The sequence below is a fragment of the Macrotis lagotis genome, chromosome X, assembly GCF_037893015.1.
Source record: "Macrotis lagotis isolate mMagLag1 chromosome X, bilby.v1.9.chrom.fasta, whole genome shotgun sequence".
Lineage (NCBI taxonomy): Eukaryota > Metazoa > Chordata > Mammalia > Peramelemorphia > Peramelidae > Macrotis > Macrotis lagotis.
In genome coordinates this window covers 456,850,805-456,873,905 of record NC_133666.1, presented here as the reverse complement: position 1 = coordinate 456,873,905, position 23,101 = coordinate 456,850,805, and the positions used below count along the sequence as shown (strand labels likewise).

Sequence of the window (23,101 nt, the reverse complement as noted above, 5' to 3'; positions counted from 1 at the left end):
AGCTGTGTGATCTTGGGAAAGTCATTTAACCCCATTGCCTTGCAAAAAGTATTATAAATACTTAAGTTAGATACAAAGGACTATGGAGGAAGATGCTATCCACTTCCAGAGAAAACTGATAAATAGAAGTACACCTAGTATGGTTTTTTAATATATTTTTATATCTGTGTCTAATGTTGACCTTCTCTAATGTGGGGTGGGGGAGGGGGTGTTACCAAAGTTACCAAAAGAAATAATTTTTTTTTCAAAAAAAAATTGTTATATAGCTGAACACACACATTTTAATATGTTGTATCATTTTTTGTTCATGTGGTTCTTTGGAACCTCATTCCTTAGGATTATATTGTTTTATTTCCATTTGTGGTCTGAGTTCTTTGTTTATAATAGAGGACAGAAATAGGGTCTAAACCTGTTATTTCAGTGGTATGAGGAACTCCTCTGTGAATAAATTTCCTCTACTGAAGTAGTTGGTCACCTCTGCAAATTATAGTCACTGAGGAGTGATATGTTATGCCTAGGGTAGCAAAGCGAATATATATATATATATATATATACATATATATATATATATATATATATATGGCAAAATTTAACCCAAATTTACTTGACCTTGAGGTTGGTTCTTTATCCACCACTCTAGTCTGACTCTTTGTTGGAAATCTTTGTTATTTGGTTACATTTTTTATTGGATTGTGGGCTGTAAAAGACATTATTCCTTTCTGCATTTATTTATGAATTTCTTTCTGCTTTGTTACATTTATAGGTTCCTTATGCCCTAGCTTTTGTGTATATGCCATGCAGTCCTGAAAAATAGCTGTTGTACTCTTTAAGATGACTATTTGGAAGTTGTGACAGGTTTCTTACACCTTGTTTTTCTAATTTTTTTTAGCTTCTTAATTTATTGTTTTTGTTTTTTTTTTTTCTTTTGTCTAAGCCTGAGGGAGGCAGGTTGAATCTTGCATGACTATTAAGATGATTCTATAATATACTTAATTTTTATATTTAAGTGTACCTAGTGGCTAAGCCATTTGGTGCATATATAGCAATATATAGTACTGATAATTTAATTATGGTGCTTTTAGTTTTTATATACTTTATACCTTCTTGTCTTTCAACCTCTTACTACCATTATCTTGGCTGAGATCAAGGTTTCTACTTATTGAGCTAAAACTCTAATCCCTCATTTCTCCAGGAAACAAAAATATTTTCTGCTTACGATAAAGAAATGATTTACTGATTATATTTGAATAATTTAATGTAAGTATTGTTATGATCGTTCTAAATATTAGGATTTATTCATCAATTTCAGACTCCTTTTTCAAGTTAATTGATTTTTATGAATTGGAATATAAATTTTGTTACATGTAAGCTCTTAATAAATACTTGTTCATGATTATATTCAGTTCTTTTATATGACAAAAGGAAGTATTTATATTGTTAGCATAAGAGAACTAATTCACTTTCATTGAAAATTTTACTGTAATTGCACCCAAAGTAATGGCCAGTTCCAGTTTATTAGCTCATCTGCTGATAATATTTTATGCTACAAAAAGGCTTCTTTACTATTAAAGGTGCTGAGGAGTTATACGAAGTTAACAAGAAATAATGCCTTTTGATCTTTTTTATTTTTGGTTTCTTTAGTTTCTTTTCCTTTGGAATAAAATAACTCTTGTTTTGTTTTGTTTTGGTCTTTGCAAGGCAATTAAGTGACTTGCCCAAGGTCACACAGTTAGGTAATTATTAGTGTCTGAGGTTAGATTTGAACTCAGGTCCTCCTGACTTCAGGGCCCATGCTCCATCCACTGTGCCACCTAGCTGCCCCTGTCTAGTATATTTTTAAATTAATATTTGTATTTTGCATTAAATTTTTTATCTAAATGTTGGATCTGAAAATTGGATTGTTTTAGTTCCTAATCCATATTTGGAAGGAGAAGGGAATAAACATTTTTATAGTACCTAATCCATGCTAGCTACTATGCTAAAGCGCTTTACATCAGTTCTGTGAGAAAGATGCTTATTTATCCTTATTCTAAAGGTGAGGAAATCGAGACAAACAGCATTTAAGGCACTTGGTCAGGGTCACACAGCCATTAAGTGTCTGCGACTGGATTTGAACTCGGTCTGTCTGACTTCAGACACAGTGCTTTATCTTCTGTGCTACCTAGCTGCCTAAAGTGGGACTGAATTTTTCTGTTGTAATTTTAATAATAATAATTATTTTAATTTTAATTCCCCTTGTGGAATCTAATGGCTTTATTTATATTCTGAAAATACAAGGAAAAAGTTCTTTGAAAAAAAGGTTTAGTTTTATCTTTGGGTGAGAAGGGTAATTATTTAAAAATTAAATTTTTGTTTAAAAGCTTTAAAGACTCATAGTATATCATTTTCATTATGTAATTAATTGTTCCATGCTATGCATAAGGAAACTAAGGCATGGATAGTTAATTTGCTAATGATTATTTCTGAGTCAGAACATTATTTCATTATTTCCATTAATATGGATTGTTCTGTCTTCAAATCTTAATTATATAATAATGTTTTAAAAATACAGTCTTTGGATATAGATTAGAATTCTCTTTTGATATTTCTCAACTTTGTCATGATTTTAAAATTAGAATTCCAAATGGGAATAATCTTTAAAACATTAATTCAAAATGATTTAAGTAATCATAGCAAAGCTTTCAAACATTCACCAACTTAAGATGAATAATTTACAAATATATAAATGTTGTTGGTTTAAAAGTCAAAAGGGTATGTGTAATCTGCTGTTAACTTCCTGACTGCATGATTCTGCTGCATTATTTCAATTCATTTATGTATATGTTATCCTCATCTATGTGAGCACTCCCTCCAAAGATACAGAACACCACTCTTCTAGACCTTCTCTCCCCCTGCAATTCTGGGTCATCTTGTTCATCAGTCCTTCATAAAATAATCTACCCAAGTGTTTGCTTTGGCAGGATGTATCCTAAAATTGCAATGATATAGAGAAGATTAACACCCCTCCCCCCGCACCAGGATGGCATGCAAATTCATGAAGCGTTCCATATTTTTTGTTTGTTGTTCTTTTGTAATATGACAACATGTATCCAAATCAAATGTGTATCTATATCAGATCACTTGCTATCTTGGGGAAAGAGAAAAACACGTAACTCAAAATCTGACAGAAATAAATGTTGAAAATTATAAGACCAACTCACTTTATTTCTCACATACATAATTTGGATGATCAGTTTTCTGAAAAGAGGCGTGTTATGTAGTGGAGCATAGAAATCTTCCCTTAAGAGTTAGAAAGAGTTGGGTTCAGGTCCTCTGTCTGACAACATTTTGGCATTTAATTGTTAATTGACTCCTTGTAACTTCTCAAGACTCCAAGTAGTCGAGTTGATATATTAGATTCCATTAGAACTCCTTAAATCCCCAGGGCTCAGTATAGTAAATAGCATGTAGTAGATGCTTAATAATGTTAATTGAGTGAATGAATCTTAGAAACCCGACTTTCCTTTGATGCTAAAAGGTTTAAAGTGCTAACATTCTCAAGAAACTTGTTCCATTTGATTACTTCATTTGGATTATAACATTCCCCTCAATTGTCTTATATTTATTTTGTTACACTTTATTTTCTTAGCAGTGAACTTGTATCCTTTCAGTAGAACATTAGCTCATTTGAGGACAAGAACTTTTTTACTTGACTATTATATTTCCAGAACCCAGTACAACAGCATTGCACATAAAAATCCTTAATAAATGCTTGTTGATAGAATCAATATAGCATTATTATTTAAAAAGAATTTTTGTGTTAGAGTATTTGATATCATGGAAAATGGTATAAAATTTTCCAAATGCAATAATATAGGTTGCCTATCCTATTGAATTCTGGACTTGACCTTCCCTAGAAGACTAACTTCTCAAACTTACAATTTCAAATGTGCTTGATTTCATTTCATTCATCTATAGATTGTTATATTTATCATTATATATTTACTATATATCAAAATAGAATATATATTAATTTGTGCCTGCCCCAGATTAAATTTCTATATTCACCTTTCTTTAAAGGTGAATCTTTCTAGTGACATAATGACTCTATTCATTATTTTTTTTAAAAAAAGTTTTAATTGGTATCTTCTGTTCTTTACATCATCATCATAGTTATTTCCAGTGTCCTATCCCCTACCCCTCCTATCTCATGTAACAAATGGGTAGCTAGATGGTAACTAGATAGCACTGGCCTTGGAGTCAGGAAGATGAGAGTTTGAATTCAGCCTCAGACACTTGACACTTACTAGCTGTGTGATCTTGGGACAAGTCACTAAACTTTGATCACCTCTCATCCAGGACTATTTCCATTTGTCCTGATTCATATCTGGCTACTTTGAACCCAAGAGGCCTCTGGAGGAGAAAGTGAGACTGGTGCCTTAGCACAGCAGCCCCTCAACTCAAATCCAATTCATGTGCTTCTCATGGCATCACCACCCCTGATGTTATGGTCTTCTTTGCGAATTAAAGAAAAACATCATCATCATCATCATCATCACAAGTAGTATTTTTTTAAGAGAAAAATTATCATAGCCAATTGATACATTGAAAACGTCCACAAATGTACAATATGTAACACCTTGTGGACCCTCCCTCTTCCTCTCAGAGGAAGATTGGAGGTGGTATCTTCTATCTCTTCATTTGAGTTCTGTTTGATCTTTATAAAATCTTGTCATTTTTTAAAATAATCTTTGGTGTGTGACTCTCCTGTACTTATACTGTAAATTTTTTCTTGACTTTGCTTCATTCTACATTTTGTACACAATTCTTCTTCCCAGGCTGCTCTGTATTCATCACATAACATCTGTTCTTACAAAACAGTAACTTCCATTACATCCCATGTACTATGAGACATAGAGCTACATTGAAAAATTAAGTCAAATGAAGGGAACATCTTAATTGTCTTTTTGGCCGTGAATGAGGAAACTCTCGATCCATTTATTTCAGAAATTAAATTCTTTATTTCATATTATTCATTGAAGTAGAATTAAACAGTAATGTCTTTTTGAAGTGGTCATAACTTGCATTTAGTATTTTAAGATTAACAGAGAATTATATGTATTATTTCATTTGATCCTCATTAATAATCATGTAAAGCAGATTCCATTCTTCTTGTATTGCAAATGAGGAAACTGAGATCACACTGATAAAATGATTTACCCAAGGTTATGTAGATAATAAGTGTCTGGGACAGATTTGAACCCATGTAATCCTGACTCCAGATCCTGCACCATGCTATTTCTTTTTTTTTTAAGGGTTTTTGTTTTTTGTTTGTTTGTTTGTTTGTTTTTTGCAAGGCAAACGGGGTTAAGTGGCTTGCCCAAGGCCACACAGCTAGGTAATTATTAAGTGTCTGAGATCGGATTTGAACCCAGGTACTCCTGACTCCAAGGCCAGTGCTTTATCCACTACGCCATCTAGCCACCCTTATTGCTGCCCTTATCCACTACGCCACCTAGCTGCCCCATGCTATTTCTAACATAACGATCTTTGACTTCCCAAAATCAAGTTGATTGACAGATAACATTTTATTTACTTTTTGTTTTATCTTTGTCTTCAGAGAATCAACAATGGGGTGCATTAAAAGTAAAGAAGACAAAAGTCCAACTATGAAATATGGAACTGAAAGCAGTTCAGAGCCTATTAGTATAAATGTCAGTCATTTTGGATCAGAACTTACCCCAGTGTGCCAGTCATCTTCAGTAAAGGGATCAACTGTTAATTTTTCCAGTCATTCCATGACACCATTTGGAGGTTCAACAGGAATGACACCTTTTGGAGGTTCTACTTCTGCCTTTTCATCTATGCCAAGTTCACATTCTACTGGCCTAACAGGTGAGTTTTAAGTGAATGCTTTATATTTTTTCATTTTTTTATCATGCCTTTAAGAAATAGTAAGTAGCATTATATACTAAGATATCAGTGAGATATGTTTTCCTTATTTTAGTCTCTATCATATTATTTTAATCTCTAATTAACTAATGTCTCTATCATAAAATTAGACTTTCTAGAACATATATATAGTGTGTGTGTGTATGTATATATATATATATGTATATATAAAATGTTTTGGACAGTTTAGTGAAAATATTTGGATGGTGCTTTAGTTAAAACTGGTATTTTTTTCTATTCTGTCTCTTTTTTTTCTCATAATTAATTTTCAACTGCTTGTCTGATTCCATCTGTGTTACTATAGTGTCCTACATTGTTTAAACTATATATGATAATATGTAATTCACTTTATTGTTTAACCTATGGGTATATACAAAGAGGAAGAATGCATTTAGTGCTGTCCTTTCCACCTTTGACAATCCCAGTATTTTTTGAGGCAGGCAGAGCAAGGCATCCCTTTTTCTGTCATCAGACTTGTCATTTATTTAGGACATCAAGCAAATAGCAAAATAGGTTTGTTAGTACTACACACCTGGCGATTGATTTTTAAGCCTATAGATGATTTTTTCCATGTTCATTATTAAAGGAGAGAAAGAGGAAAAGCGTATAACTACATATAAATATAGTTTTCATTTCAGTTCTCTGATGACAATTTTCATTAATTTCTACATTTTTAGAGGTTTGTCAGCATTATATACATAAATATTCAATTGCTACTCTGTATTAACTGTTTATGAATTAAGACCTATATTTTATATCATGAGTGATATATCCCAGAATTTTCATAGTAAGATGTTTGCTTGACTAGATTTGCCAGATATATTTGATCATTAAAAATAGTTTGGCCTCAACATTTAGTTTGTTAGACCTGAAACTTAGGTATGCTGTTGAATCAAGATAATTTGCCTTTTTATAGAATATTTTACTAATATGAAATGAACCTTTTCATTTCAGTAATTTCATGTCTGTATGCATATATGAATACCATTCATACCATTATGCATGGTATTGAAATAATGTTCAGAGTGCTATCTGAGCTAGAGGACTTGTTTTATAACTTTAGACTCTTCACAAAACTTGAACTCAGAGAATTTCAGGTACCCTGAGCTTTTGAGATGAATAAAAAGTCAGAACACATCAATGAAAATGTATATAATTTTGATCTTGAAAAAATTTATAGCCACATTACTATTTCATCATCTGTGTCTGTAGATGTGTTTGTAGATCTTTGAGTCTAAAAATTAGAGAAACCAGAAGGAAAATATACTCAGAAATAAAGAGAATGGTGGAAATTTTGAGCCACATATCTAAATGGTCCCACAAACTGTTTTCTGACATTTATGTAGTATAAATTGCTGTACTTGAGAAAACAAAAAAATAAAAGAATCTCTTTTTATCTAATAAAGCAAGTGTAATAATAGGAAAGTTGGAATAATTTTAGTCCTTTTCTGGTATGATTATTTGAAATCTCAAAAAGTAAATGGATCTTATTGTACCTTACCAATACAAGCCTGAAGAGTTAAGATTCTCCTGTAATAAAATGTGACTTTAATCCAAAGATTTCTCAGCCTGTTAGACCATCAGTGTTTTTATTTTTCTGTAGGTTTAGCATGATATAAACTTTTCAACAAAGGTAATGTAGGTTGAAATCAGAAACCAAACATGGTTTTTCTTATTCCAAGTCTCATTATCTGATTTTCAGTTTGCCCTTTGAAGCAGAGAATTTTTTTATGGTATTGTAAAACCTAGTGTAGCAGAGTTCAGAGGTTGGCCACAGTTCTCAACCACACCTCGAAAACCATTTACAAAATGAAGGGGAGAAGAGGATACACAATCTGGACTTGGAGAGAGAATGCTTTATCCATAGTTACAAAGAGTTTGATGGTTGAATTTTTTGAAAAACTTGCCCATATCATTTCAGACTAATTGGATGAGAGAACATATGATTAATAAAAGCATACTTTTTAACTAATGAAAGAACACATATTGTTTTCAAAAATATGTTACAGACTATTTAATACTCTAAAATTATAAAAATTGCCTTAATTTATAATTATAAAATAATATAAAAAGGCTTTAATTTATAAATAGATGCAAGTGTGTGTGGGTCACATTGTCTTGTCTTAAGAGATAAATAAAATGATTTAATTTGGAATTGACATGATTTACCAATGATTAATATATTACATTTTCTTAGGAAATTTGTTTTTAAATCACTTAGAGATAGAATGAAGTATAACTAAATATCATGTAGCATTTTCCAGTTTAACAGCACTTTTTTCACAACAGCCCCCATAAAGGAGGACCAAATGTTATTTTAATCCCCAATTTGAGAAGAAATTGAGGTCAGAAGAGATTTAATACCTAAATACCTTTATCCTTTATCATTTACCTTTATCCTACAAATACAGCTCTGATCTTCTTTATATCATTGCCTAGAAAATTCTTTATTGAATTAAATGGTGTCAAAGCATTTCTTAATGGCAAATTATCATCAATTCCAGGATGTGTGATATCAGTTAGGGATCTTTCCAGTGGTATAGATTACAACCTATATTTGCCTACCTGACATTTGTGACTCTGGTCAGAGGAGAACTACCCTTGGAGCATGTTTTGTTTTCCTTTTCTACAGTTCTAATAAGATTGGTTATTACATTTTCCAGGTCACAGCAGATTAGAAAAAAAGCATATTAGAAGTGGCTAGAATGTTGTTTGTTTTGAGGGAATGACTGCTTCTAGAACCAATATTAAACTGGTCATAATAAAAACTTATAACCAGAAGTGTGACAGAAGAATCTTAAAAGCTTTTTAAAAAAATCACTGGTTGTTAAATCATTTTTGTTATGTCCAACTCTTCCTTACCCCTTTTTCAGGTTTTCTTGGCAAAGATATTAGGATAGTTGGCCATTCCTTTTTCAACTCATTTTACATATGAGAACCTGAAGCAAACAGGGTTAAGTGACTTGGCTAGGGTCACACAATCTTTGTCTAAAGCTAGATTTTAGCCCATGAAGATGAATCTTCCAGATTCCGAATTCAGGGTACTATCCTCTCTGCCACCTTGCTGCCTTAAAACAGACCAATTTTTTATTTTAAAAACCCAAACCTAAAGCCATTTATTGTATGTCCAGAGTGCTATACACTTTTAGTAGCCTTGAAGGCATAATGTAATAATTAAATAATAATAGTGCAGAATCCTGAAACAGCTAAATTTTCTTCCTTGTGCTTTGTTAAAGAAGATATGGAAATACATGTTTTAGAAAGATTTCTATCCAAAGTGATTAGAACAAAAATGCTGTGATATTTAAAGTTTTAAACTTTAGCCATTGACAAATTCCATTTTATGTGAAATATACAATTCTCTAACAGATAAATGTGATAAAGTGACATAAATGTGTTACTGTGTATTTATTTTTCTATCCCATTTTTGCACAGTTCCTATTTTGGAAATAGGAAGCAGAAACCAAATAGGAAGAGAAAAGCAAAAATACTTTAGAAGCTCATTTATTCTGTTTCAAATTGTTAAAAAAAAAAGGTTCTCTATGGTAGTTGTCCTTTCTTCTATGTTAGTACTAATGCCTTTTACATTTTAAAAATACAGTTTGGAATATCAGCAAACTAATCTAGCTTGCTAATTAAAATATTTTAAGTACAGTAAATATCTGACAGATTTAAAAATTCCAGAGTTTGAGGCAAAATATCTTTTTTTAAAAAAAGTTATTTTGAAATTAAAATTCTTAAAATAGAGCATTTCCATAATATATCAAAAAACCCAAAAAGGATTCTATATGAAAAAAATGCTTCCCTATTTTCATATTCCTTGCCTTTTTTTTTTAGGTTTTTGCAAAGCAAACAGGGTTAAGTGGCTTGCCCAAGGCCACACAGCTAGGTAATTATTAAGTGTCTGAGGCTGGATTTGAACCCAGGTACTCCTGACTCCAGGGCCGGTGCTCTGTCCACTACGCCACCTAGCTGCCCCTATTCCTTGCCTTTTTAAAAATTTATTTAACCTTTTGTTTTTCCCCACTCGTGCATAATAACAATTCTTAACATTAATCTTTTTCAGTAACTTGAGTTCCAAATTCTCTCCCACCCCCTTCATTCAAAAGGCAAGCACTTTGATATAGGTTATATATGTGCATTCATGCAAAACATTTCCATATTAGACATGTTCACAGTAAAAAAAAATAAGAAAAATAAAAATTTGGGGTGGCTAGGTGGCGCAGTGGACAGAGCACTGGCCCTGGAGTGAGGAGTACCTGAGTTCAAATCCAGCCTCAGACACTATTAACTAGTTGTGTGGCCTTGGGCAAGCCACTTAACCCTGTTTGCCTTGCAAAAACCTAAAAAAAAAAAGTATGCTTCAATCGACATGCAGATTCCTATCAATTCTTTCTCTGGGGATGGATAGCATTTTTTCATCAAAAAGCCTTCAGAAGAGGAGCAGTTAGGTAAGCACAATGGATAGAGCATTGGCCTTGCAGTCAGGAGGACATGAGTTCAAATGTGACCTCAGACTTACTTAGCTTTGTGACCTTGGGCAAGTCACTTAACCCCATTGCCTTGCAGAAATCCAGGGGGGGGAATCCTTCAGAAGTCTCTTGGATCATTGTAGTGTCAGTTGCTGTTACCATGGTTCTGGTTCTAGTTCTGCTCACTTCACTATGCATCTGCTCATTCTAGGTTTTTCTGAAATCATTCTGTTAGTCATTTCTTATGACACAATAATTTTCCATAGCAGTCAGATTCCATAATTTGTTCAGCCATTTCCCAAATGATGCTTACCCCCCAAATTCCAGTTCTTTGCCTACCAGAAAAGAACTGCTATAAATATTTTTTGTTAAATAGATCCTTTTCATTTTTGTTTATCTCTTTGCAATACTGAGTGATATTTCTGGATCAAAAGGTATGCCTAGTTTTATAGCCCCTTGGACATAGTTACAGTCTCTTTGCCTTTTTTTAAGTGTATTAAAATTCTACAGCTTACTTTCAAAGCCATTTTGCCTTGCCTGTGCTTCCTTGTGAACTTCTTTTCTCTTATGTATGTTCAAATATGTTCAAAAATATGTTTCAGTGATCCTTTTTTCTCTTGTTATCACTATTGCTGATTATATTTTCCTTTCAACACCACTTCCCCAATTAAAAGTCAAGAGAACAAAAGAGGAAAAAAAATTTGCAAGAAATTGGCCTATTCCAGAAAAATTCCACAGTGACCATGCCCCAAAATAAATATTTCTTTCTACACCTAGAGTTCATCACCTCTGGGACAGGTGGAAGATAAGATAATGTGCTTCATCATAAGTCCTCTGTGGACATGATTGATCATTGGGTTAGTCAGAACTGACTTGTTTTTCTTTACAGTCTGCTATCTTTATATAAATTGTTCTCTTGATTGTACTCACTTCATTTTGCATCAGTTCATAGCCCCTTGGATTCTGTGAAATTAATTTTTTGATCATTTCTTAAGGTTCATTAATATTCCATTATATTTACATGCCCTAATTTGTTGAACTATTCCTTCAGTTGGTAGGCAACCCTTTAGATTCTGGTTCTGTTTTCCTTTCCTCTGTTTGTCTCTCTGTATCTATCTAGCCCCTTTTTTAGATGTTTTAATCCCCACTTCATGATCAAAAGATTTGTTTTCTTGTGATTTCTCTTCTTTCCTCATCCTCCTCTTCTCCCTTTCCCTACTTTGTCCATGTAGAGTTTGATATATTTCTGTACCATATTCAGTATATTAAACCTTCCTTGTCCATTTCAAATAAGAATAATTGATTTTATTTGTTTGATCTGATATTCACATCTTCCCCTATTCTTCAGGATTGTATACTCTTTTTATCATGCAGCCCAGTTAGAAAAAAAATAAGGTCTACCTCTTCTTCCTGTTTTCTACACTATTAATATTCTTTTTTATGCTTCATTCTCCTTTTCTTCTAAAACCTACAGAACAAAGCCAACCTAACCCCAGTTCCTGTTTTTCTGTGTTAACTTGCTTTTTACCTTTTGAAGACATTATGATTCTGAAGGGATTCATGTTTAGAAGTCTATATTGTAATGTTAGCACTATATCATCTTTTAGCTTTTTCCAATTGTTCAAATAAATTTGCCTTTTTTAGGTTTCTCTGAAATCCTATGCTGTATTACTATAGTTTTTCATTGGGATTTCATCATTATCATTCAGTCCAGTTCAAACTTCAGAAACTTCAGTGTTAGATATGTGGGAGCCAGGATATCTCTCTCTCTCTCTCTCTCTCTCTCTCTCTCTCTCTCGCTCGCTCTCTCTCATTTGGGCAGTCTTGTATTGAAATCCCAGAATTAATGTTTTGACACTGAATTATTTTATTCCTCTGTTGTATTAATATTTTGGTAGATCATTTTTGATAGTTGACTCTTAAGAATCCTGTAAATGCATTTTATTTTATATTCATAAATTACTCATCTGTTTATTAAAATTAACTCATTTTATTTTTTGAGCATACTGTATATTATCATAAGTAAATGTTATGCTTTAAATAATCTTAGTTTAGTTTTGTTGCTAAAATTAGGATTACTTGGTACCAAAATATTAAGCTATAGCATCTGTAAAAATGGGAAGATGAGGCAACACTAATATAAAAAGTTTCTGCTGGAGTTTTCGTGCCCAGAGTTCTTTTTTTAATTTACATCTTTTTTTTATTTACATATTACTAAAATAGTCTTGTAAGAGTAAAGAGTAAGAGTAAACATAATCTCCACTCCCCCACAAAAATAAAAAACTCATGAGAAATAAAATGAAAGAAAGGAAAAAATGTGCTTCAGTCTGTGTTCAGATACCATCAGCTCTGACTCTGGGGTGGATCTCATTCTTTATCATAAGTCTATCAGAGAAGTTACTTTCATATTTTTTCATAGGTAATTCCTCCCTCCATTAATCCCCTCTACTATTTATTATATTTTCTCTTTCCTTTCATTCTGTCTCTCTTCAAAAATGTGCTATGGGGCAGCCAAGTGGTGCAGCAGACAGAGCACCAGCCATGAGACCCCAAGTCTACATCCCACCACAGAGACCCAGTGACCACCCCAGCCCCTTGGTCCCAGACAGGTCACCCAATCCCACCACCTTACAAAAAGTAAAAAAATAAAATGTTATATCTGACTATCTTCTCCCATGATCTATCCTCTCATCTATCCCCTACATCCCCTCTCCCATCTCCTTTCTCTTCTTTTTCTTCTAGATTTCTATGCCCTATTTTGTATGCATGTTTGTTGTTTCCTCTCTGAACCATTTTTTTAACTAAAAAAATTTTTTGAGCCATTTCTGATGAGAATAAAGCTCCCTCGTTCCCCCTCACCTTCCCCCCTTCCATATCAACACAATCGCTATTTCTTGACTCTTTTACATGAAATATCTTAAATATATTCTACCTCTCCTTTCCCTTTCTCCCAGTCCATTTTCTTTTCTCCCATTTGACTCCATTTTGAAAGTATATTTACCTTCAAATTCGGTTCTCTCCTGTGCCTCATATATAAAGCTCATTCTAACTGCTGTTATAAATGAGAAGGTTCATATGAGTATTATCAGTATCATCTTCCCATGAAGGAATACATGCAGTTCATTATCATTAAATCCCTCATAATTTACCCTTTTCATCCTCTTTCGCTGTGCTTCACCTGAGTCTTGTACTTGAAGATCAAACTTTCTGTTCAGCTCTGGTCATTTCAACAGGAATCTTTCCAGTTCCCCTGTTTCATTGAAAGTTCATGTATTCCCCCTGGAAGAGGATGTTCAGTTTTGCTGGGTAGTTGATTTCTCAGATTCATTGCAAGATCTTGCCTTCCAGAATATCATATTCCAAGCCATATGAGTCCTTAATGTGGATGCTGCTAAATCCTGTGTAATCCTGACTGTAGCTCCACAATATTTGGTTTTTTTCTCTTTCTTTTTACTTTATTTTTTGTGAGGTTTTTCATTTTTTTGGGGGGGTAATGTTTACTTCTGGCTGCTTGTAATATTTTCTCTGCAACTTGGGAGTTCTAGAACTTGGTTATAATATTCCTAGAGATTTTTATTTGGATCTCTTTCAAGAGATTTATAGATTCTCTCAATTTCTATTTTTCCCCTTTGCTTCTAGAATATCAGTGCAGTTTTCCTGTAGAAATTCTTTAAAAAGGAAGTCAAGGCTCTTTTCCTGATCATGACTTTCAGGTATCCCAATAATTTTTAAATTGTCTCTCCTGGATCTGTTTTCCAGATCAGTTGTTTTTTTCAATGAGATATTTAATGTTTTCTTCTAGTTTTTCATTCTTTTGGTTTTGTATTATTTCTTGATTCCTCACAAAGTCATTGGCTTCCTTTAGCACCATTCTACATTTGAAGGAATTTTTATCTTCAGAGAGCTTTCTTATCTCCTTTTCCATCTGACCAATTCTGCTTTTTAAGGTATTCTCCTCATTAACTTTTTGGACTGTTTTTTTCATTTGACCTAAGCTGATTTTTAACATGTTATTTTCATTAACACTTTTTGGATCTCCTTCACCAAGCTGCTGACTTGATGTTCATATTTTCTGTATCTCTCTCATTTCTCTTCCCAGTTTTTCCTCTTCCCTTACTTGATTTTCGAAATCTTTTTTTGAGCCCTGTCATAGCCTGAGACCAATTCCTATATTTCTTGGAGGCTTTGGATACAGAAGCTTAGATTTTGTCATCTTCGGAGTGTGTGTGTTTTGATCCTTCATGGGACCACACTAATTGTCTGTGGTCAGGTTCTTTTTTTCTATTTATTCATTTCCCTAGCCTGTACCCTGGTTTGGGGGCACTTCCTGAGAGCCTTTGAAGTATTATTGGGGCACTCCCACAAGGACCTCAGTTCCTTCAAGGTTTATGAGAGGCTTTCCTCCCTGTGCTCTGGGATTATCACAAGCTCTCCCCTCTGCCCTGGAGCTATGAGGAGGGTCCCTGTTCCACTGTGGCAATGGGGGGGCCCAGACTGTGACCAGGGTCTGAATATGGACAAAGCACAAGAGTCCTGTCCCAGGGACAGAGGAGAGACCTTGACAGTCTTCCCACCACCGCATTACCTTCTATGAGCTGAGGGCTCTGGAAGCAGCTGCCCAAGCAGCTCCCTGCTGGGCAGCTCTGTGGGCCTGCTTCCATTTTCTGGGATTTGGGCTGCAGTGAGGGCCATGCTGGCTCCCACTCACTCTGGCAGAAGGTTCCCTCTGATCTTCCAAGTTGTGTTCCCTGGGTTGGCAGGTCAGGAAATTGCTTCTGCCAGGAGTCGGTGCTCCCAGGGACCCAGTCGCCCCATGGGCTGTTCCTGAAAGGGAGCTCCTGGGGTTTGGCATGATCATCCTGGCTGCACTGCTGTTTCTCCAACTCCGTGGAGCCTTCCCATGATCTTCCAGGTTACCTTGGGCTAGAGAATTGCCTCACTGGATCTTTCTGTGGGCTCTCAAAAATTTAATTAGAATCATAATTTTAAGATTTTTGAAATATTTTGGAGAGAGCTTCTGGGAAAGCCTGTTCTCATGCTGCCATATTGGCTTTGCCCCCTGAATTCTCTTGAGAAAAATTTGTCCCTTTCTCAGGATAGAAATTTTGCTAATTACTGATTGGTGAAATCTTATCAGTTTTGAATTTGATTGTCCAGTTTCATAGGATTTATTTAGTTAGATATACTAAATGTAATAAAGGATTCCAGAATCCCTTTTTTGTTCCCCTATAACATTAGCTTTATTGAATCTCTCTCTGTTCATTCAGTGTGGGTATTCTCAACATTCTTATCTTACTAAGACATTTTTCTATAGGATCTCCCTAACATGGGAAGATATGAAGGTATATTCATGTTGCTTGAGTATTATTGCAACACTCAGGCTTTCAGCTCTTCCCTTCCCTCTCCTCCCCTTTACCTGACAGCATCCTTTTCTAACTGTCCATTTCCTAGATGATTTTTTTTATGTTGCCAATTCTTAGGCACCACTTTGGAGATCACAGTATTTACAATGGTAGGCAGCCCTAGAGTAATATTATTGATATTTTAAAATTGGACAGCCTGGGATCAATAAAAGTATTATGCAGTTTCTCACATATATCTTATGTTGTGTTGTTCTTCTTATTCACTTCTAGTCCTGTGATTCCAAAATATACACACTAATGAAACTAGCTTATAATCTAGATAATATCCATTCTTCAAATCCTTGTTTCAACAGTTCAGTTCAACAAGCATTGTTTAAGGACCTACTCTTTGCTAGGGACTGTCAAAACAAAGATAAAAACAAAACATTCCTGACTCTTTGAAGAACTTTTAGTTCTGCTGGTGGGGATAACCCTAAATATGTGTTTAAGTAAAAATTAAAAATATATAATATAAATACAAAGTAATTTTGGGCAGGGGCATTAATAGGTAATGGCTTTAATAAAGTCATAGAATCATAGATTTAGAGCTGGAGACTCAGGAGCTGGACAGCTGAAAGAGCACTAAGTCCAGCTGCCTTATTTTATGAGCAAGAATACTCAAATTGAGAGAGTTTTAAAATATACCCACACATCTAGTAAATGTGAAACTGAATTCAAACTCAGTTGCCACTGACTCCCAGGCCCAATATTCATGGCTTCTACTTAAGTTGAATCCTGCCTGAAGTGTGAGGCAAAGGTTCCAAGAAGGAAAATTAAGGAAGGTATTTTTTCTAGACCTGGGGTAAAACATTTTCAGAAGTGAAAAATGAAATTTTGTATGCTGCAATCAGTCCAACTGGAATGAAGGGTGTGGTAAGCTGGATACTGGGGTACAAATACAAAGATGAAATAATCTCTTCCAGAAAGGAGCTTACGTTTTAATGGAGGAGCTAAACAGACTTCTAAATATAGAGAAAATCCCTTTCCCATTTACATTGTATTGTAGAACATGAGAGATGTTGGTTCAATTTAAAGAAAATTAAGATTTGGAAAAAAGAACCTGAATTATACCTGTATTACTTCATTCTTCTCTCAGTCATTTATGACTTCTTTCAGTCTTAGTTCCTTCATCTGCAAAAGAGATTGGACTTAGACAGTATTAAGAATCTTTCAGCTCAAAAATTTACCAGGTTTTGCCCATTTAATATTGACTATCGTATGGTCATTGAACAATGCTATCTCTGTGCTAAGATCAAAGAATTTTATATGATGTTAAAATACTCCTGGGAGACATCTTAATGAAGGCAATCCTTTAAAGATATATATATATATTTGCCATATCTAATAAAATGTTTGTTTTCTCTTAATCAAAAATATACATAGGATTTTGTATTAAAAAATACAGTTGGGGGGCAGTTAGGTGGCATAGTGAGTAGAGCACCGGCCCTGGTGTCAGGAGTACCTGAGTTCAAATCCAGCCTCAGACACTTAATAATTACCTAGCTGTGTGGCCTTGGTCAAGCCACTTAACCCCATTGCCTTGCAAAAAAACCTAAAAAAAAAATGGATGGGGGCAAGTCAAACTTTACTTAAATACAAAAATTAAAAAAAAAATTGTCATGTACCCACCAGATCATTAAGAAAGAATTCAATATAAACAAATGTCCATTTCAGGAAAACCTATGTAATAAATAGCACACATTTTTTTCAAAGCATGCTCAGCTTTTTAAATTTTCTGTTGTGTTTAGAAGGCTACAATTAAGCATATACTTATATACACTACATAAATAGCATAGATAAGCATAGATGTGTGTATGGAAAAATATGTAAGAGTGCATTATGCTTATTTCCTCTTTATTACCCTGTTTATTCAGAGGTGTACTGCATCTTCCTTCTAAAATGACCAGATCATCATTTCCTGTACTACAGCAAAATCTCTTTGTGTCTGAACAACATCCTCCTTTATTAGGATCTTTGAGGTGTGTGTGTGTGTGTGTGTGTGTGTGTGTGTGTGTGTGTGTATGTATAGATATAGAATAGAATGGTTTGGTTACTCAGAGTTTTTATTTTTTTATTTTTAAAAAAATTTATTTTTCTTTAGTTATATATTACTAAAATATTCTTGTTTAAGAGTAAACATAAGCTTCCCAGCCCAGCTTGGCTCCCAGGGATCCTTGGCACCCTCTCCACCTTGCCCCCGGAGCCCCTCGCCCAGTGAGCCCCTCACCTCCCGTCCCTCTGCCAGACAGTCTGTCCGCCAAGCCCTCATGTCCGGCCAACCGCCATGCCCTTTGTGGAGCTGGACACCAGCCTGCCAGCCAACCGGCTACCCAGCAGCCTGAGCCAGCACCTGTGCGCCACTGCCACAGCGGTGCTGGGCAAACCCCAGGACAGAGTGAATGTAACTGTGAGGCCAGGCCTCATCATGATCCTGAGTGGCTCAGGGACCCCTGTGCCCAGCTCATCGTCTCCTTCATTGGGGTGGTTGGCACAGCCAAGGAAAACCAGGACCACAGTGCCAAGTTCTTTGAGTTCCTCACCAAGGAACTGAGTCTAAGTCTAGACAGAATTAACCTTCGATTCTACCCTCTGGAGCCTTGGCAAATTGGCAAGAAGGGCACAGTGAAGACCTTTCTGTAAGCAGCCCAGAGTTGGTGCTGATGGACTAGCAGGCTCTCTGCCAGCCCTGCCCCCACAGAAACCAAGGACCCTCCTTAGGGCTAGCAGAATAATATGGAGCCCTATCTTTGATCAAAACAAACAAAAAAATGAATAAACATAATACCCCCTCCCCCACAAAAATATAAAACCTCATGAGAAATAGAAAGAGAAAAAATGTGTTTCAATCTGTATTCTGATATCATCGTGTGCATCACTTTCTGTATCTTAAGTCCATCATAGTAGTTAACTTGCACATTTTCCCACAGTTGCTGTTGCTGATTGTAATTCTCTCCATCCATTCCTCCCCACTACCATCTATTATATTTTCTCTTTCACCCTGTCCCACTTCAAAAAGTGTGCTGTGGGATAACCAAGTGGCACAGCGGACAGAGCACTGGCCCTGGGGCCAGGAGGCCCCAAGCCCACATCCTACCTCAGAGATCCAGCAACCACTTGGTCCCATGGTCCTGGACAGACCACCCAATCCCAGGACCTTGCAAAAAAGTAAAAAAGAAAATGTGTTAGATTATTTGACTATCCTTTCCTATGATCTACCCTCTCCTCTATCACCCACATTCCCCCCTCTCCCCCTTCTCTCCTTTTTTTCTAGATGTCTATACCCTATTGCATATAGATAGATATGCTGTTTCCTTTCCGATGAGATGTTCCCTCCTTTCCCCCTCACCTTTTCCCCTTTCATACCATTGCAAAAGCTACATGAAATATCTTTTATAAGAAATATCTTAGCCTATTCTACCTTTCCTTTCTCTTTCTCCCAGTATATTTCCCTTTCACCCATTGACTCCATTTTTACACTATATTATATCTTCAAATTCAACTCTCTCCTATGCCTCATATATAAAAAGCTCCTTTAACCTGCTCCATTAAATGAGAAGGTTCATATGAGTATTATCAGTATACTCTTTCCATGCAGGAATACATTCAGTTCATCATTAGTAAATCCTTCATAATTTACCCTTCCTGTCCACTCTTTTTGCTTTACCTGAGTTCTGTACTTGAAGGTCAAACTTTAAGCTCTGGTCGTTTCAACAGGAACATTTGAAATTCTCCTGTTTCATTGAAAGTCCATCTTTTCCCCTGAAAGAAGATGTTCAGTTTTGCTGGGTAGTTGATTCTCAGATTCATTCCAAGTTCTTTCTCCTTCTGGAATATTATATTCTAAGCCCTACAAGCCCATAATGTAGTTGCTGCTAAGTCCTGTGTGATCCTGACTGTAACTCCACGATATTTGAATTGTGACCTTCTGGCTGCTTGTAATATTTTCTCTTTGACTTGGGAGTTCCGGAACTTGGCTATAATATTCCTGGGGGTTGGTTTTTTTGGCTCTCTTTCTGGGGGAGAATGGTGGATTTTCTCAATTTCTATTTTACTTTCTGCTTCTACGATATCGGGGCAATTTTTCTGCAGGAATTCTTTAAAAATGAGGTCAGGGCTCCTTTCCTGATCATGACTTTTCAGGTAGCCCAATAATTTTTAAATTATCTTTCTTGGATCTGTTTTTTCCAGATCAGTTGTTTTTTTTCAGTGAGATAAGTTGACATTTTCTTCTGGTTTTTCATTCTTTTGGTGTGTTGAATTATTGTGTCTTGACTTTTCACAAAGTCGTCAGCTTCCTTTAGCTCCATTCTATATCTGAAGGATTTATTTTCCTCAGAGAACTTTCTTATCTCCTTTTCCATCTGGCCAGTTGTGCTTTTTAAAGCATTCTTCTCAATAACTTTTGAACTGTTTCATCCATTTTGACCTAAGCTGGTTTTTAACATGTTATTTTCTTCAGCATTTTTTTAGATCTCCTTGACTAAGCTGCTGACCTGATTTTCATGTTTTTCCTGCATCTCATTTCTTTTCCCAATTTTTCTTCTTACTTGATTTTCAAAATCTTTGAGCTCTATCATAGCCTGAGCCCAACTTCCATCTTTCTTGGAGTCTTTAGACGCAGAAGCTTGACTTTCTCATCTTTATATTGAATATTTTGGTCCTCCATGGGACCAAAGTAATTGTCTATGATCAGATTCCTTTTTTTTTTCCTGTTTACTATTTCCCCAGCCTGTGCCTGGTTTTGGGGTGCTTTCTGAGCTTTTGAGTATTATTAGAATGCTCCCCTGTGTGAGGCTCTGACTGCTCTCCTGCTCTGTGAATGACCACAAGCTCACCCCTCTGCCCCAGGGCTGTGAGGGCCGTTCCTGCTCTATGGGGGGGCCTACACTGAGACCAGGATCTGAATGTGCTCAAAATCTCAAGAGTCCTGTTCCAGGTTCAGAGGACAGACCTTGGCAGTCTTCCTCCACTCCTTTACCTTTGGTGGCCTGAGCGTTCAGGACACAGCTGCCTGGAGGCTCCTGCAGGGCAGCTCCACGGGCCTGCTTCCATTTCCTGGGATCTGGGCTGTGCTGTGGCTGGGCTGAGGGCCTGGGCTTTGCACTCCCTCTGGAAGAGGTCTCCCTGCTGATCTTTCAAGTTGTGCTTGGTGAGCCCTGGGGCTATTCCTGGGAGTCTGAAGTTCCTTCCCTCTCGAATAGCTCCTCTCCAACCCCATGGAACCCAGTTTTCCCACTATCTTCCAGGTTACCCTGGGCTGGAGAATTGCCTCTCTTAAAAATTTAGTCAGTCATAATTTTAAGGTTTTTGAAATATTTTGGAGAGAGCACCTAAGAGAGGCTCTTCTGCTGTCATCTTGGCTCCACCTGTTCTAATACTCAAGTGTTATTTTTAAAACAATACTGCTGTTACTGTATATAGGGTTCTTTTGGTTTTGCTAATACCACCCTTCATTATTTTATGTTATGTCTCTTTATGCTTTTCTGAAATCATTGAACTCATTAGAGTAATATTCCATCATGATCATAAATCATAGTTTAGCCATTTCTCGATTGATGGGCATCTCCAACACTTTCCAGTTCTTAACCAACACTCAGCATTTTTTTTTAACTTTTTATTTTCCTTGGTTACATGTAAAAACAAGTTTCAGTATTCACTTTTAAAACCTTGAGTTCTGAATTTTCTCCCTTCCTCCCACCCAGTAGCCCTCATTGAGAAAGCAAATTACTTAATATGTTAGTAATGGATCGTATTCTTTACCTTAAGTCCTTCAGAGTTGTCTTGGGTCCAGCATTGCTGAAAAAAGGTACATTTATCTCATTTTCCCTCTTCCCTTCCAACATTTGTTACCTTCTCTTTCTGACTTAGTAGCAAATCCAATAAGGTAGTACCTCAGAATTGTCCTAATCCACATTTCTCCAATCAAAAGTGAGCTAGTACTTTTTAAAAAATGATTTAACTAGATAGCATTGATAACTTCATCTGAAAACAGTTCATACCTTTTGAACATTTATCAATTGGGGAATGATTCTTTTTTATAAAATTGACTCAGTTTTCTGTGTTTGAGAAATGAGGTCTTTATCAGTGAAACTTGTTTCAATTTTTTCCCCCACATATACTATTGCTAATTATTTCCCTGCATCATATCATCATATCCCCCTCCCCCTGTTTATTCTTTCTCTTCTTTCATCCTGTCCCTTCATAAAAGTGTTTTGCATCTGACTACTCTCTCCCACACTCTTCCCTCCCTTCTGTCAGCTCCCTTCATCTTTTTCACATCCCTTTTCACCTCCTATTTTCCTCTGGGGTAAAATAGATTTCTGCTCGCAATTGAATGTGTGTTTTTCCCTCTCTAAGCCAATTTTTTTTATTACTATTTTATTTGTTTTCCAATTATATACAGTAGTAGTTTTTTGTAAGGTTTTGAATTTTACAATTTCCCCCCCACCTTCCTTCCCCTATTCCCCCACAGAAGGTAGTCTTATTATTTTTGCATTGTTTCCATGCTCTCTCTCTCTCTCTCTCTCTATATATATATATATACATACATACATATATATATATGTGTGTATATGTATATGTGTATATGTATATATGTATGTATATACATACACATACATATATTTATTTATCAAAATTGAATGTGTTAAGAGAAATCATATCCTTGAGGATAAAATAAAATACTAGATATAGAAAAGTTATGTAATACAGAAGAAAAATTTTTTTAAAAAAATTGAAGGTAATAGACTTTGGTCTTTGTTTAAACTCCACAGTTCTTTCTCTGGATACAGATGGGTATTCTCTGTCACAGGTACTCTAAAATTTATTGTCCCTTATTATTACATTGATGTAATGAGCAAGTCCATTAACGTTGATCATCACCCCCATGTTGCTGTTAGGATGTACAGTGTTCTTCTGGTTCTGCTCATCTCACTCAGCATCAGTTCATGCAAGTCTTTCCAGGCTTCTCTGAATTTCCATCCCTCTTGATTTCTAATAGAGCAATAGTGTTCCATCAAATACATATAACACAGTTTATTCAACCATTCCCCATTGGATGGATGTCCCCTCAATTTCAAATTCTTTGGTGCTACAAACAGGGCTGCTATGAATATTTTTGTATAAGTGACTTTTGCATGATCTTTTCCGGGTATAGACTAAGCCAATTTCAATGAGAGTGAGGCTCACTCACTTCCCCTCCCACTTCTTCCATTATACTCCATTGCAAAAGCTTTTTCTTGCCTCTTTTATGTGAAATAACTGAATAACTAACCCCTTTCTCCTTTTTCTTAGTAC

The 23,101-nt window shown here is 35.5% G+C and overlaps 1 protein-coding gene, 1 non-coding gene and 1 pseudogene across 5 annotated transcripts in view; all 3 read left to right on the top strand.

Annotated features, from left to right (window-relative positions):
* Positions 1–23,101, top strand: part of YES1 (YES proto-oncogene 1, Src family tyrosine kinase) — a 102,194-nt gene that overhangs the window by 36,555 nt on the left and 42,538 nt on the right. For all 4 annotated transcript variants that reach the window (XR_012471986.1, XR_012471987.1, XM_074204039.1 and 1 more), the window contains exon 2: positions 5,600–5,874. Coding sequence is in view for 2 of the 4 variants with exons in the window: in XM_074204039.1 (XP_074060140.1) it covers positions 5,610–5,874 (265 nt within the window). In the remaining 2 variants the exon portion in view is untranslated. The remainder of the gene's footprint in view (positions 1–5,599; positions 5,875–23,101) is intronic.
* LOC141503738 (U6 spliceosomal RNA) lies at positions 2,947–3,054 on the top strand. Its single transcript, XR_012473061.1, has one exon. It is a non-coding gene; the product is annotated as a U6 spliceosomal RNA (small nuclear RNA).
* On the top strand, positions 12,473–22,278 carry LOC141500653 (D-dopachrome decarboxylase pseudogene; annotated as a pseudogene).